This window comes from Dermacentor andersoni, chromosome 5 (assembly GCF_023375885.2).
Source record: "Dermacentor andersoni chromosome 5, qqDerAnde1_hic_scaffold, whole genome shotgun sequence".
NCBI lineage: Eukaryota > Metazoa > Arthropoda > Arachnida > Ixodida > Ixodidae > Dermacentor > Dermacentor andersoni.
The window spans coordinates 177,341,824-177,358,302 of NC_092818.1; the positions used below are offsets into that span (position 1 = coordinate 177,341,824).

At 45.6% G+C, this 16,479-nt stretch overlaps 1 protein-coding gene across 8 annotated transcripts in view; it reads right to left on the reverse strand.

The window, feature by feature from the left end:
* The window catches only part of slam (slow as molasses), a 71,736-nt gene that overhangs the window by 25,935 nt on the left and 29,322 nt on the right, over positions 1-16,479 (reverse strand). For all 8 annotated transcript variants that reach the window (XR_008612747.2, XR_008612748.2, XM_055071345.2 and 5 more), the window contains exons 7-10: positions 15,971-16,223; positions 8,873-9,136; positions 6,341-6,429; positions 5,016-5,100 (exon numbers count right to left, since the gene is read on the reverse strand). Coding sequence is in view for 6 of the 8 variants with exons in the window: in XM_055071345.2 (XP_054927320.1) it covers positions 5,016-5,100; positions 6,341-6,429; positions 8,873-9,136; positions 15,971-16,223 (691 nt within the window). In the remaining 2 variants the exon portion in view is untranslated. The remainder of the gene's footprint in view (positions 1-5,015; positions 5,101-6,340; positions 6,430-8,872; positions 9,137-15,970; positions 16,224-16,479) is intronic.

A 16,479-nucleotide genomic window follows, 5' to 3' on the forward strand; every position in this document is an offset into this window, starting at 1 on the left:
ATGAAAGGGCACGTTGGACAGCGCTAATGACGTAGCAGAGGACCAGAAGTCGCAATGCTTGACATCTGAATGCTGCACAGGGGCAATTTCTTTGCGGTGCAGTGTGGTCGTGGATATTGCGACAATACAGAAAAATGCATCTGCATCTGCATTGACTGGGCCTTCAATGTATCATATGTCCACAGTGAACTTGGCGATAAAATTGAGGTACCATATCTCTCGTGTGGTGTAAGTGTCGGCTTCAGCTTCTGGGCGAAAAACTCGTGTGGGCACCAGGAGTTGCACTGGAACTGTTGTAAAATGGTGCCGACAGCAGCACGAGATGCATCAGTGATAAAACACATTGGTGCATTGGTGGCATCTGCCAATGCATTTTTGGCAGCCTGGAAACACTACAGTTTCGGACGTTTAGGACAGTGGAGCAGACTGAGCTTCAGTGGCCTTGAGCTCTGTCAGTGGTATAATAACTATGGCGATGTTAGGAAGAAAGCGACGGTGAAGTTGAGCAGCCCAAGGAATTTGCGGAGCTTTCGCAGTGACGTTAGGCAAAGGAACTCGCGCAAGGCTTGAACTTTCTTTTCCAATGGTCCGATTCCTTTGGGAGTCGCGCAATGTCTGAGGAACTGAATGTTGTGGACGCCACAGACACACTTTGCGGGGTTGATGAAAAAGTGTTGCTGGAGCCAAGAAAATAGCAGGCGCAAATAGTTGCTATGCTGCTCGAGGGAAATACTAGCCACCAGGAGGTCATCGAGGTATGCAAAGACGAACGGGAGTCCCAGGTTGACTTTGTTGATTAACCTCTAGAATGTTTGAGCAGCTTTTCTCAGCTCGAACGGCATACGAACGGAGTCAAAAAGCCCGAATGGTGTCACAATTGCAGTCTTGGGGATGTCCGCTGGTTCGACTATTCCAGCTAGGTTGGCTGTGAAGTCATGAATGTGGGGGAGTGGCAATCGGGGACAGTGCATGCGTTGAACACAGAGTAGTTGACGCCTGGGTTCCATCGCAGACGTAGGCGTCTCGGTTGGCAGGGCACTGAGGGGCCTGTGGTGACAGCATGATGCGTGACGTTGCGAGATACTGGCAGCTCAAGATTGGAAGGTTTCATGATGGCTCCGAAGACTGACAGAAGTGAGGCGAATGCAGATGATGGTACCATTCTACTGGTTGAAGTCGCTAGCGCGAGGATGCCTTGTATAGGCAACCTAGCCATCGAGGCGACGAGCACGGAGGTCAAGACAAAGGGTGAAGTAGGTTAGAAAATCTGCACCCAATATGGCAAATTGATGGCAAGAGAGGACAGGGCTTGAAAGGGTGCGTTTTTTTTGGCACGCTGTTGGTCTAGTCGCCCAGCAGGCACAATGCTGACCTCTGCACCTCTATCCATGAGAAATTGTTGCCCGGCAAACCTGTAAGTGGCGTAGAACAGGTGGCTTGTCGTACAGCAAGAGTCGCCGGCCGCCATCAGCAACTCTTGGTGTGGCATGTTTCCCTGCCAGCTACAAGGGGCACAAGTTCACAGTGAAGCTTTCACTGTGAACTTAAAGCTGCCTTGATGGCCCACCAGGCTTGCTTCTTGGGCTGAAGACCTTCCCCTAGTCCTGCTAGGCATGCGATCGTCTTTCAAGGAAGACCTCAGCTGCACAGCTGCAGAGCTGGTCTATGGCACAACGTTGCGATTGCCAAGTGAATTTTTCACTCCAGCTACTGCTGTCACGCCCGATCCAAACAGCTATGTTCAGCAGCTCCACTTCCTGTTTGCACGCTTGCATCCTTCCCCTAGTAGAGTTGCACCCTCGAGCACAACACCATGGAGCGCAAGCGGCGTGACGGGTAGCCGGAGTGAACGTCAACAGAGGGGAAATGGCGAGCACCGTGGAGGCAGTCAAGTGCGTCATCAATCCGAGGTAAGGGATACACATCCTTTTTGGCAACCTTGTTAAGGTGCCGATAATAGACTCAAAAGCGCCATGAGTCATCCTTTTTTTACCAGTACAACAGGTGACGCCCATGGACTACATGACGGTTCAATAACGTTCTTAGCAAGCATTCTGCGAACTTCGGCGTGAATAACTTGACGCTCAGCTGGTGACACTCGATACGGGCAGCGATGAATAGGAGGGGTATTGCCGGTATTAATGTGATGTTTAACAGCTGTAACAGCTGTTTAACAGAACGCAGTAGAGCTCACGAGCGTGCTCAAACGGCATGTCGGGAGCAATCATTTTCTTTAAGTCGGCGATGATACAAGTTGCCGACTGCGATGGTAGAGGAGTATCGGCTGAATTGTAGTGTACTACAATAGATGCTACCGAGTGATTCTCGAATGAGCAAAGCTGGGCCAGAGACCTACCGCGTGGCAGCACTTGTGTCGTCAAGCCAAAATTGACCGCTGGCAGGCAGACGCAATTCGCCGTAATAGATAAAACTGTATGAGGTACTGTGATCCCGTGTGTAAGGAGGACGCCTTGCATAGGAGCCGCATTGTAGTGACCGTCGAGGACTGGTGGGGATGACACGAAGTCAATGTAAGTCAGTGCTGAAGGTGGCAAGCGAACGAAGTCGACGGAACTGAGGCGACTGGGATGTGGTTCAGCGGGATCCAGAACGGGCAGGTCAAGGCGGAGAGTACTGGTGGAACAATTGAGAGCAGAATGTGCGGAGAGGAAGTCTAAGCCAAGGATGATGTCGTGGGGACAGTGGCGATGAGTGGAGCAATCGGCGAAGGAGACGCGGGCGGCACACATACCAATTACGGGGGCTGTTCCACCATCAGCGACACGGACAACAGGCGTCACGGCGGGCGTGATTATTTTCTTCAGCCGGTTACGAAGGTCAGCACTCATTACCGACAAATGCACCCCAGTGTCTATAAGAGCAGACACAGAAACACTGACTTGCACGCCAAGAAGGTTCAGATGAGTGGGCAACGTTGGTAGAGAATTTGGCGGCGTAGGGAGCAATGCAGTGTCACCTCGAGGTGCTGCATCGTCTAGTTTTCCGGCTGGGAGCGGCATCTGAAGGGAGTTGGCGAATAGGAGCGACAGGGCTGGGGAGAAAGAGAGAGAGAGAAAGAACTTTATTGCTCAGTTGGGGAGAGAGAGAATGCCGCCACTGATTCTCCTGCGCCGAACTGCCCCTATTCTCATTCGCCTTCGCCCCAACGACGACAATCTCTCTCTCCCCGAGAGATTGTCGTCGTTCGGGCGAAGGCGAATGAGAATAGGGGCAGTTCGGCACAGGAGAATCAGTGGCGGCATTATCGGAGCGTGCGGCATAGGGACAAGAAGGGCCACCTGGGGGGCGAGAGTAGGCAGTATAAGTAGACTGGGTCGGGGAACTCCAGCGACTGCGACAGTGCCGAGAAATGTGCCCGATTCAATGGCAGTGAAAACAAATGGGCTTGTCGTCAGCAGTGCGCCATTCAGATGGGTTGCGGAAACGTGGTGGGTAAGAAGATGCGGGACGGGGTGGAATCGAAGCCGGGTGGGTATCAGGGCGATGGGCCGAGCAGATGGTGTGAAGACCCACATTTTCGAACTCCTGGCAGACAACTGCCTGGATCAGGGAAACCGTGACTGCAGGTGTGTTGGTGGGGATGGAGTCGAAGGCAGCCTGATAGGCGGCCTCGATCTCGCGCCGGACGATCCTGGTAACACTGCCAGTGTTGTTGGGACGAGGAGCGTCGGCAGAGGAAGATGTCGCTGGGGTGTTGGGCAGACGGGCAAACTGCTGGTCGATACATCTGCTTTTAGCGAGTTCCAGGCAGCGGCATTCTTTTATAACTGCATCCACCATCGCCACATTGTTAAAAACGAGCAAGTTGAAGGCGTCATCGGTAATGCCTTTGAGGATGTGGGAAACCTTGTCTGACTCAGTCATGTGTGCGTCAACTTTGCGGCACAGAGCCAAGACGTCCTGAATGTATGTGACATAGGGCTCTGTTGACGTCTACACACGGCCGGAAAGCGCCTTCTGCGCGGCAAGTTGGTCACCGTAGGGGTTGCCGAACAAGTCTCTGAGCTTTTGCTTAAGCGAATCCCAACTGGTGAGCTCATCTTTGTGCGTCCGAAGCCAAACTCAAGGTGTGCCACCGAGGTAAAAGACTATGTTGGCGAGCATGATAGTAGGGTCCCACCGGTTATTGCGGCAGACGTGTTCGTACAGGCTGATCCAGTCCTCGACGTCTTTCCCATGTTTGCCCGAGAATACGCCAGTATCACGGGGAGCGGGGAGAGTGATGTAGGTCGTCTAAGTGGCAGCAGGTGTCTGAGCCAGCGGAGTCAAGTTGTCGTCGTCGGGAGCCATGAAGGAAGGCTCAACGTACCGTCCACTGCGAAGCTCCGTGACAAGGTACAGGGAACGTCCACCTCTACCAGATATGTTACTTAGGAAGACGCAGACGAAAAGCTACATATACTTACAAGGAAATACGCCGCACTTGGCCAAGAGGCAACAGCCCGCACTAGCCTCTAATCATCGTCTTCTTCACACTGCTCGCCTCTTCGTGATCGCAAATACTATTCCGTAGCAATATTCTATATTGAACTACTTCGCACAAGCCTTCTGTAGGTGCCTTCTGCATGTGCTTAGATCTCCAAGTCAAGCTAAAGTGACAGATTTACTGCTTCAAAGCATAACCTTACCAAGAACTTTTGTAACTAAGAAAATGAAAATTGTGGGTTAAGACTGGTACAGCTGCTGTGAAAAAAAAAAAATCGTTCCAGCCACCTGTGATGTCTCATTTTACCTGTAAATGATGAATTGCGAGACAATGATCGCCTATAATGCCTTAACACCACAAGAAAGTTCAACCATGGTAGACTTCAACCCATTCTTCGGCAAAAGAAAAATGAAAGAAAGTTTCAAATTGAACAGGCCCAAAGCACACAACCCTGTGACTGAAGAATGTTCCCATTTGGTGAGCAACAACATCAAATACAGTTAAAATAAGTTACACTCGCCGTCCAAAGATATACTTGCGTATGCAAGAATGAGTTGAGACCACTAACCTCATTTTGTGGCGGTGGTGTTTGCGGTACTAGTGGCCTCTTCTGCAGCTCCTCAATTTTGAGACGAAGCTGCTGCATCTCGCGGCTGCAACCAAGTGTTTAAATCAATCATCCGCATACAGTGCTAGCAATTTTACACAACCTGCTCCAATTAAAAGACCTAATGCCATTAAAGTAACGTAAGTACACTTGCCACCACGCACTCATTCCTGGGCGCTTGGCAAGCCTTGGCAAACTTTACTTCGTATTGAGTTATTGCACATTTTGCACAATAGCTCAATAAGTATGTCTGGTCTGAACTTAAGTTTCACGTGGTTCCAGGCTAGCTGAGTGTTAAAAACTAAGAAATTAGCGACACCCGATGGCTACAGCACTGATAAGCAGTGTGGCCAAAGTTTCATTCCTACACGGGCGAGCAAAGGTTAACGCTAGCAGACAATCAGCAATAGTACAATTGCCGTACTTTCAGAAGTATGCGATTCCTGTCACAATTTGAAATGCATATTTTCGCTTACTTCAGCCAGTTTATAAAACTGTGTCAATAAATATACACAGTAACAGTAGAAAGAAGTGCACAGATCCTGACACCATTCTTGATTGATGTCAACTATTGGCCAACAGCAGCCGCATATGGAATCTGCTATATGATGAAATACAGCGCCCAAAAAGAGTGAAGACAAAGCTCCTGTTGAAAAGAGCATGTGAGAAAAAGGTGACTGCACTCCGTTTGCGAGCTCCACACAACGCACACGACTGCAAAATTTTGCCGAGATGTTCACAGCAGCGTATGCTGTTTGCCGACTTTTTTTTTTTTCACCAAGCCAAAAAAGTAGTTCAGGACCCCTTTAAATGCAAGGCCATTTGCTAGCACATGTAGGGACAAGGCCAATATCTAAGGAACGCCTAATCTGTCTTCGAGTACCGATTACAGCTTAGAGTATGATATGAAAATTTGCCATCTGCTTTTGTTGGACAATCTTATGTACAATAATGACTAGTTTTGTCTAATACGAGAGATTCAGCCTTCCCTCAATGTTTGGTTTGAACTAGAAGTGCTTCATTATTTCACAGAGCTTATATTTTTACAAGAAATTCAAGGCATTAAAAATTTCTACAATAGGCCCTCTACAATTAAACTTAAACAGGACTGATGAAATGACCCTCTGAGCCTTTTGAATCCAATGAGTTTCAATCAAAACGCACCCCATGTGCTTCAACACTGGCTAAAAGCACAAAGCACAGAACAGGCAAAGACTCGCATGGGTTGTACCTGAGCTAGTTGTCAGCCATGACACTCCCTGCCAAAATAATCTTGCAAAACTCACGCATGCTCTTCCTGCACAGATGCCAGCCTTTCTTGTAGTTGAGAGATTTCAGTGTTTCGCTTCCTCAGCAGCAGCTCCATCTCAGCGAACTGCACAGCAAGAAAGAATGCCACCTCTTACTAATGAGCACCATCATAAAAGGTAACACCAAAGGGCAAGTAATGTACCACTAGCTCCTACTTCCAGAAATCAAGCTGTGGAGTAAATACTTGCCAATCTGAACATTAAGTACTTAAAATTATGCTGATGCAACATTGAAGGGGGACAGGACAAGTTTTGTGGAAAAACTTGCTCTACGCACATGCCTTTCTAGACATGCAACAGAGAACCTCTTATAACAGATTGCCTGCTCTCTCCCGCAGCTTTGTAAATGTAAGCGATAAAGTTACACGAATTGTAACAGCCTGTAGACACCAGCCATTGGCTTCACATGTGCATAACTTTCCAGAGTTTCTAGGAAATGGGGAAGCAGTAGTTGCTGAAGCGTTCCGTCCACGCAGTCATGGCTCCTTTGTTACCCTCAGGCACCTTTCTCAGACATCAGCCTTGAAAGGCATGAAGAAACTAGGGATAGACACAGAATTTTGTTCAGTGGCCCCCACTTGGAGATGTCTAAAACTAAAAAATTTCTGGTGAAAACCTGCGCTGTTCACATTGGGTCCCTTGAAACATTTTTCCAGAAATGTACTTTGAAAGGCAACCATGCTCACTCCAGCACCTCCTTCTAAACACTTTCCTGTCCACGCATGTACCCATCTAACATTTTGTCGATGGTTTAAACTGAAAAATTTTGCCGCGCTCGGAGCACTTCTGGGAAGCTGGCACCATCCAGCGTCTAAAATAGAAAAAATTTTTATAGTTTCACTTTTGTGTTTCTTTTTTTCCCAGCCGGGGGATCTTTAAAGCACCTTTTACCCACGCGTGACAAGCGCTTGTAGTTTCCGACATGGCGTCGACGTCAGTGCAGCTGCCCTTCGGAAACTGAATTTCCACGGATTCAGATGAGTGAGTAAGAATTTTGCGATAGTGAATTTATTACTCGGACGTGTGTCAAATAGCCCCGTAACATCAACAGGTATCCACCAGTACCGTATTTACTCAAATCTAACGTGCACCTTTTTCCGATAGAACGAGTCCAAAAGTTGCATGTGCGTTAGAATTGAGTACGACCCTAAATCCGCATTACCATATCGCCATCGGCATACGAAAAATGGCCGCCTTGTACGCGCTTCTAGCCTAGCTGCCGTAGCTTCCTCCATGTGCATACCTCCATGTTGTATGTGTAATCAGGCGCTGGTGTATTTACCGCCTGTCTTCCCATTTTCTGCGTTTATTCAATCAGCATGGAAGTGCAGACTGCGAAGACGTGCTGAGTCTACGATGATGCCGCATTTAAAAGAAAAGTTATCATGTGCATGGAGACGGACGGAAATTGGGCCGCATCACGGGCGTTCGGAGTTCCCGAAACTTGCGCACGCATCTGGTGCAAACAGAAGGAGAATATTTTCACCAGCAAAGGAACAAGGAAGGGCTTCAGTGGACCGAAGCAGGGTCGCTTTGCCGTAATAGAAGAGCTGCTCGCGGAATACGTGCAAGAGCAGCAAGCGGCACAGCGGCCTGCGATGACTGATCTGCTCAAAGTACGGGCGATGCAGTTAGCCCTACTGAAAGGGCTAATGCGGAGTGACTTCAAAGCGAGCAGGTGCTGGCTATCAAATTTTATGAAAAGAAAAGGCTTTTCTCTTCGAAGGCAGACAGGGATATGCCAAAAATTGTCCGAAGAATATGAAGATAAATTGCACAGTTCTCAGTGGCACGTATTGAAGTTGCGCCGTAGAAACAGCTACCACTTTGGACAGATTGTAAATGTCAATCAGACGCCACTCTACTTTGACATGCCTTCCACCACAATCGTTGAAAACAAGGGGGCGAAGCAAGTGCACATTTCGTCTTCTAGCCACAAAAACACTAGTCGCCGCAATGCTTTGTTGCACTGGGGATGGGCACGAGCTGCCCCCCTATCTGATCTTCAGATGGAAGACCCTCCCAAAAGGAATAGTTTGGGCAAGATTACTTGCCGGCAGTGGCGCAGAGAGTAGAGTTTGGGCAACAAAACAACCGGGAGTTGACCTTGGCATTTTCCTTTGTGTATGAAGAAGTTTTAAAGATAGAAAGCTTGTATTTGCAGGAATGTTGTATATAGCATTTTCCTTAAAAATGTATATTTCGAAATTCTTTTTATCTTTTGGTGCAAAGCAGCATCAATTTTTTTACGAAGTTTTCTCATTCTCGTTAGAAATTCTTGCATTCAATAATTTTTTTCAAAGAATCTGCAATAAATGTTTGCTTGAAAATAATACCATTAGAAAGCACATTCCTACTTTTACAAATTGATACCATAACATTCTAATATCAAACATTTGCTGTAGTAGCAAAAAAATCGTTTACTAGACTAAGAAACTGCCCATTTTCCCACAGACAGAAAAGTGTTAAGCAAACTTCATAAAACCCCTGCCAGACTAAGTCATTCACCTGGGCAGGGTCCCATCCTTGGGTCTGGGCCTCGGCATCGCACGTTAGCTGCACTGCCTGCAGGGCTCGTGACTGGCAACGAGGCCGTGAGGGTGTCTGGCTGGAGCCGTCCTTGCGGCCATACTTCTTGCCTTTTCCTTTCTCATAGTCCTCCTCCTCCTCCATAGCAGACTCGTATGAAGTGCTGCTGCATGAGCTTCGCACACTTCGGGGTCCGCTGTCACCGGTGACCAGGGAGTGCAGCTGGTGTTCGGCACCAGCATTCTGTCAAGCAAAAAATAAAGCTCCGACCACTGCTGCCGTTCTGCAAGAATGGCGGCACGTTTACAGTGTACAGCTATTTGATTTCCCTCTGAATTAGTTCTGCATAGACTCACGACAGACTTCTGAAACAGCATGAAGCATCACTACCACAAAATAAAGACTTTCACTAGAGTAGTCAATGAATGAAGTAGAGGTGTGCGAATAGCACATTTTTAGACTGAATCAAATAGTGCCAGAAGTAAATGGAATCGAATATAGAATATCTTTCTAAAATTTCTCATAATTTTCAAATAAGCAGCCATTTTCACAAATGATGTAAAATGGTATTCACATCCCAGTATTACATAAGCTTATCAGCTTTGTGATTACACTGAGCAGAGCATTAACAAGTGCTTATAGAAATGCATGAATGCAGCAATAGGAATTAAGCAGTTTGATTCCATATACAGACTTTCTGTAAAGTGCAAATGATCCCTTTATCGTATCCTGTTTCACTGCGCAAGTTCTCAAGTTTTATGGATATGTTATGGCCACGGGGATAAAAATTATATGTTCCCTCAATTTCCTTCGATTGTGCGCAGTTGATATTTTGAAATATTAGAAAAATATTCATATTCACAAATAGTGACTATTCAATTCGAAGACCAAATCAGATAGGACACTATTCGTTATTCTAAAGTTGCAAATATTTGCACACCCCTAGAAAGAAGTTCTTGAAAGGAGGGACACTATGTTCTGGTTCATAGACAGCGAGGAAGTGCCAACTCTTTGCGCGACACCAATGGACATTGCAAGTGTAAATGTAAGGGTAAAAAATGCAATTTTGTCCTTTTTTCGTTAAATATGGTGACCTTAGATTTGGGGGCGGAGTGTTTCCTTTTAACAAATAAAAACTCGTGGCCTTATATTGCGGGCATGTTAGGAACAGGTAAATACTGCCAAATGAAGCAGCCTGTGTTTGGATGGTTATTCTGCATATTTAATTCAATGCACCATATATTTTCTGTTCCATCGAAGTTAAATTACTGGAAGTCAACTGTACTGGTTCTGCATAGTCTTCAATAGTACTTATGCTTCATGGAATACAGCATCCTTCGAAGATATAAAGCCTCTTATAATGAAAAACCTCTTATAAAGTCGCTTATTACTCAGTGGTCTGCCCTGAAGTTTAAGAATGCCATCAAGCAAGTGATTGGAAGCTTACCTTGAGCCTTAACACTGGTGGTAACAAAATTACAATAGAACCACTCTACTACGTTTTCCACGGGACGGCAAGGAAAAGGAGAACTTATACTGGGAAAGTGATTACGGTAAAGTGCTGGTAAAAATAAAAAGCAAAGACACTACGTAAGCGTAAGCCTATAAAGAATTCACAGTCGAATGATAATGCAGACTCGACAGGGAACACCTAAAGGTCTGAATTAGATTCGGCATAGAATGGCCTATAGCAAAAGTGTCAAAAAAGTATTGTACTCTCTGATCATAATTTCAGGAATATCTAGATTTTGTGCGACTAGTGCATCAGCGTCTACAAGGGACGGCATTCTTGGTTCAATGCTAAGCCTGTATCGCTGTCACCTGTCTACAAGTCTGGTCTTCAGGAGTGATATTGCAAGAATACCGCCAGAGTTTGCCAACAAGTTGCTGCATGCCGACAGAATTGCCTGTGCGATGGTCCATATCGCTACCAATAAGACAAAATTACAGAATGCATGCAGTGATTCTTCATCCCCTGGCAACATAACAGAAGTCCACCGAACTATGATAGCTGAATAATTGCGGGTTTCTTCAGAATACCGTATTTACTCTCATTATCAATGCACTCGCGTAACGAATGCAGCCCCCACTTTTTAATCAAGAAGTATGTTTCTTTTCCTTACATAATGACCGCAACCTGAACTTGCTGCTGTGAAGTAGGAGACATGCGATATGATTCGGCGTTTGATAGGGCAACCGGTGGGTACGATCGTGTCAAATGCCGTATTGGATGCCAAATAGTACTGTGCATCTCCTTTTATTGCGATAGCTGTCATAGGACGCTCCCAGGCACATTTTTGCCACAGTCACCGCGCACCGCATGCTGCATGTGTGAGTGAAAGCATGAAAGAAGCTGACGATCGCTGCTTGATCTGGCACGCGCATGGGAGGAAAGCAGGGAGGAAACTTGCAGTCTTTCATCGCGCAAAAAGCTCCCCCCCCCCCCCCCCTTTCGTGGTGGGGGAGGGGGGGGAGGCAGTGTCATTGTACACTGGCAGGAACTGTGTTGCATGACCCCACCCGAGGGACGCCGACAATTGCGGCTCTCGTATGTGAGGGAGCGCATTGGGAAGGAAACGCGCGCCGTCTTCCATTGCATACATGGTGCTGGGGGTATGGGGGGGGAGGGGGAGGAGGGTCACTCTGGCAGCAACTGTATACTGAGTGGCTGCAGTGCACCATATCTTGAAAGTGATCTGCGTCAGGGGCAGAGTCTAGGTGCGACAGCGGCTCATACCTGTGTGCGTGCTGAGTTATCGCCGCTCAGTTTGCATTGAAGCTATACGCAGCACACAGGTCATTTTGCTCGCTGCTGCTGCCGCACTTTCTCAAGTCAGCATTTTGACAGAGAGTGGCCATAGTCACTGAGTGCGATGTGTTCATATTTGCCCGTGTGTGCTGACACCATGCTTATTAATTTACCTAGTAAGCAAATGCTTGGAAGATTATACGGCCAATAAAACTACTATCCTTACTTCGTATAGCTGTGTGCACATTTCCCATTGCAATCGACGATTTGCATTTTGGGCAAAGCTGCTATTCTTTAGAGGTGGCCACGAAAAAAAAAAGATCGCTAATAATTTTACTTTACATAATGAGCACATCTGCCGTTACCACAAGCATCACGTTGAAGCGTGCACCTGTTTTGACAAGCACACTGTGTGCGTCTCTTTCCTTGACCAGCATGTCAGAGTTAATTGGTGTCCGATCAGAGTTTCAGTTTTGTGAGCAGATAAACAATGTCCCACAACAGGTGCACAATTAGACTTAAGGCCCATCACACACATCGAAACCCAAGGGGGGGCAGAAAAGCAAGCCATAAACACGCAAATTCGACACCACGCTCGACTATGACCACTATGCCAATCAAGTGCCGGCCGCCACTTCACAGACTGCCATGTGCTGCACCTGGCCGCACATCCCGCACATGCTGTCCTATAATGTCAGCGTAAAGTATGTAAACTGTGTATGTTAAGTCTTTTTCTCTCTCGAATCTGCGATGTGCCTTTGCGCCAGCAATGATGGAAAGGATGCGTTAAGCACATATTAAGCGCACTCGATTGAAACACGTGTGAGGGTCAAAGATTGTAGTCTCTCCAAAAACTACAGCTTGGGCGTTCAATCTTGGGACTGCGCAGTAGCAAAGTGGGGGTGCGTTCACTACTTGCGGAAAATGAAAAAATTCAGTTTTAACGACCGATTTTGGGGTGCGTTCATTACGCGAGTAAATACGGTATGTAATGTTACATATTATTTTGAATATAAGGTCCATTTTAGTTTATCTGCTTGGGTAAAAATCTTAGGCAAGCTTCCTTTAATTATCTTCCTCAAGAATACGCAATATATCTATCCTTTAGATTTCACCAAATAGGGTATCAATGGCTTCTGTACAGTTCAAGGAATGTAATAAGACCAACCTTATTGCTCTGGCCTACCTATAAACATGAGTTGCAAGGTATTGAATTTGAAAATAATTTCTCGTGACCTATATTGAAGTCTTGCACCAAGGCAATAATATTGGTTTTATTGAATTCCTTGCATCATGCAGAAGCCATTGGTACCCTGTTTAGTGAAACTTCAGGAACAAATTTTTTTTAAATCTTTGCAAAAAATTATTTAATGGAAGCTCACATAAAATTAGAACCAGAGGAGATAAACAAAAATGGGCTGCATATTCAAAATAAGAGGGATGGAAGTGGCCAAGGGAGTTTTGGAGAAGCTCTGGTAGCAGCAAATTTGACACATTGGTGCAAGTTTGGTGCATGCTAGGTAAGGATTAAAGTGAGTGAAATACAAATTTTCAGGACACTAACAGATTACGGCAAATCAGTTCTGTGGAAGCCCGCAAGGTGGAGGACAGTTCACATAAGGTAAAATGTCGTACACCCGACAAAGGAAAACCATGTGTGTTCTTCGGAGACTACAATTAAGTTATATAACAGATTTGCCAACTAAACTTGGCAAAAATAAAAAAAGCAACTAAGGTATTTACGCGAAGAGCACCCATTGTATATTGGTAGGCTTTCATTTAGCAACTAATATTTAAGTTTGATTAGCTAACATTAATTGCTTCACTTACAGGATAAGGGTATTGGATAATGGAAATCCGAGGTTGCTTTAAATCCAGTGATTGCTCATGCTTCAACATCTTCCACAGCTTTTTCATTGACATCTGATCAACTTTATAAGTTAGCTAATTAGATGTATTAGTGCACAATGAACAAGAGATACTGACTGACGACAATGAACAATACCCGTCAACATACAGTGAACACTGTTTGTGTGATGCCTTCAGTTATGCTTAATTTTTTGGTGACATTCAGTTGGCATGAAGTACCACAGAATAAATGCCAAGTTACTTCGTTTGCCATGGCATGTTTGCCGGTACTCCAACAAAACAAAGAAAAATATCGAACAACTATGAGAAGCATAAAGGGAAAAAATTGTTCAGTGGCTTTCAAATCAGCACTGCCGACCAATATTTTGCACAAGCTTGATTATTAGGGCTGCCCCATAAAGTCAATGTAAAATGGGAACCAATACTTTGAATGCCAAACAATGGTTTCTTAAAATTTGTGGACTCAATCTGCGCAAGTCACATCATGAACATCACTGCAGCGAACGGAATTTCTGTTGTTCACATACTCTCCGACCATTTACGACCTCCATTCAGTTGCTAAGGTAGACTTAAACCAAAACTTTGCATCCTCTGTTTGCGTTTTGTGGCCACCAAAGTATGACTTTGTATGGTGTTTGTGGAGAATATAGAGTAACTGGAGCGCACATTTGAGTGATGATTACAGTTGCCATTACAAATTTCTGGTGAAGAAGTTTCCCGAAGCAATTAACTCCTTTGTCGGCGTATCGCACTACCATCCTGGTAACCGGACATGGTGCACATACGAAACATATTTTTAATGTTACACACATGGTGTTCCCCATTATTCGATGCACATTTATCAATAGGATGTACGAGCGAGCCTTAAAATGTGTAAAGACAGACCGTGTGACACATTAATTCAGCTGAGAGTACGGCTTTCTTTCCCGACTGCCCCCATAGAAAAAAGCACCTGTTGAAATCGCCTTTAGCTGGTCCGCATATTACGCAAACGTCTAAGACTTACATAAAAAAGCACTTGTAACACATTGTACAGCACAAAGGATTTTCGTTTTCCTGTGGCGAAGTTACAATGCAGCATCAAACACTCCCACACTGAAACGGATTGCTTTGGCTTGGCTTCTAGGGCTAAATGTTAGTCTACACATGGTTGTGTGGTTGCCACTGAACACTTAAATCCCACAAAATTTGGCGACTTCATTCGAAGTTAGTGTTTTGGTGCAAGTTGGCCCAGCTCGGTGGTTTGGCACAAGATGCCGCAATTGGCATAGCACTTCCATCCCCGAGAATAAGCACATAACATTACATATATATTCAAGTTGTCAGCACTATGTCTCAAAGAATAACATTTTCTTTTTTCAAAATCCACATCCCCCTTTAACATGTTAATGAACAAATGCTGGATGCACGAAATGAACTCTCACCACGAACATCAAATGTAGCCAATCCAGCCTTCCACCACTTGGTGCATTGTCTTGGCTTGTGCTGCGGTTTGGACGCGGTGAGCAGCTAGTGGATCGACTAGGCCTCGCTAGCTTGTTTCAAGGAGGTACCAGCAACATGGTGAACAACCATGCCTTAAGTAATGCATTAAAACCAAAATACAGCAGACTTCCGTTAATTTGACTCCTGTTAATTAGATTTTTCAGCTCTATCCCGAACAAAGGTCCCGGCCAGTGCCCGTGCATTTCTAGGGGCCCAAACTCATTATTTCGAACATTAAATCTGCCTTTTCTGGAAATTCGAACTTAGTTGGCACGCAGGTGCCTGACCCTTATGGTGACTCCAACAGCAACCTCTTCAGTAACAGCATCTGTCTCAGCGGATCTTAGGGCGACTGTGAATGCATTGAACACACATCTATCGAAAGAAAGCATAGGGCAAATTATTTAACTGAACTGTAGAAATTTTAAAGGAAAAATTAAAATGGGTGAAAAATCCCACCTCAGGTCCCACTTCCCACCTATGGCCAGTTGTTTCATACACTTTCTTTTCTATGCTTAACGTACTCAAAGATAGCTTTTAATTGAAATGTAGAAATCGTAAAGGGAAAATGAATGGCGCTGTGCAGTCTGTTTTAGGTTTTCCATGCAGTAGACAGCTCTATGTTTTTGTAGATTTATTCATTCCAATTATTTATTATACTTCTAATTATTACTGTATAATTATTGATGGGTGTGTCAGTAGATACATGAAACAAAAATCTAAAAGCCACAATGCCAAACATGCCAGTATATGTTGTAAGCTTCCCTTCTTACCACCTCCTCCTCTAGTGTGTGATGTCACTCGCATATACACCAACCAATTAGGTGCCTTGTTCTTCACATTTACACTTTCTCTCTCCGCACTGTACACTCCTCATTCTTTGGTGCAAGATCGGCCAACAACCATTCAAGCTGGGTGAAGTAGCTAAAGAAAGCTGTCACTTTAAAATGCAACACAGACAACTTGGCACACACCAGTGCAGGGACTCCGTTGTAAAGTGGAACAGTGGGACAGTAGCAGTCGTCGTCGTCATCATCGTCAGGGTCCTGGTAGTAGATGAATGAGTGCAGGTCCTCGTGGAGCTGTCGGAATCCCGGGTGCCGGTCCAGGAAGGCAGTTAACGTGTCATACGTGGCCAGCACCCGGCAAGCCTGCTCAGGTGCCAGGGCCTTCAGCAGGTCGTCCTCCTGTGATGGGCCGTTCTCCTGCAGGACTTCTCGCAGTTGCCTGCAAAAGCCAGGCAGGTGATTAGTGAAGCTGTGCCAGTATATGAACAAGCGCACAGCAGTTTTCATCAAGCATTAGCCAATCCAATGCTTTTGAAGAAGCACCAATGCACACAAGTCGTACTACCCCACGCTTTTCACACGTGAAAGGATTACAGTTGGAAAGTATCGAAGTTAGGAAACATTCTTTAATTTGACATTGAACTTGGAACTGAACCACCAGATTTGGTCCTATTTACATTTTTGCGACACGACAG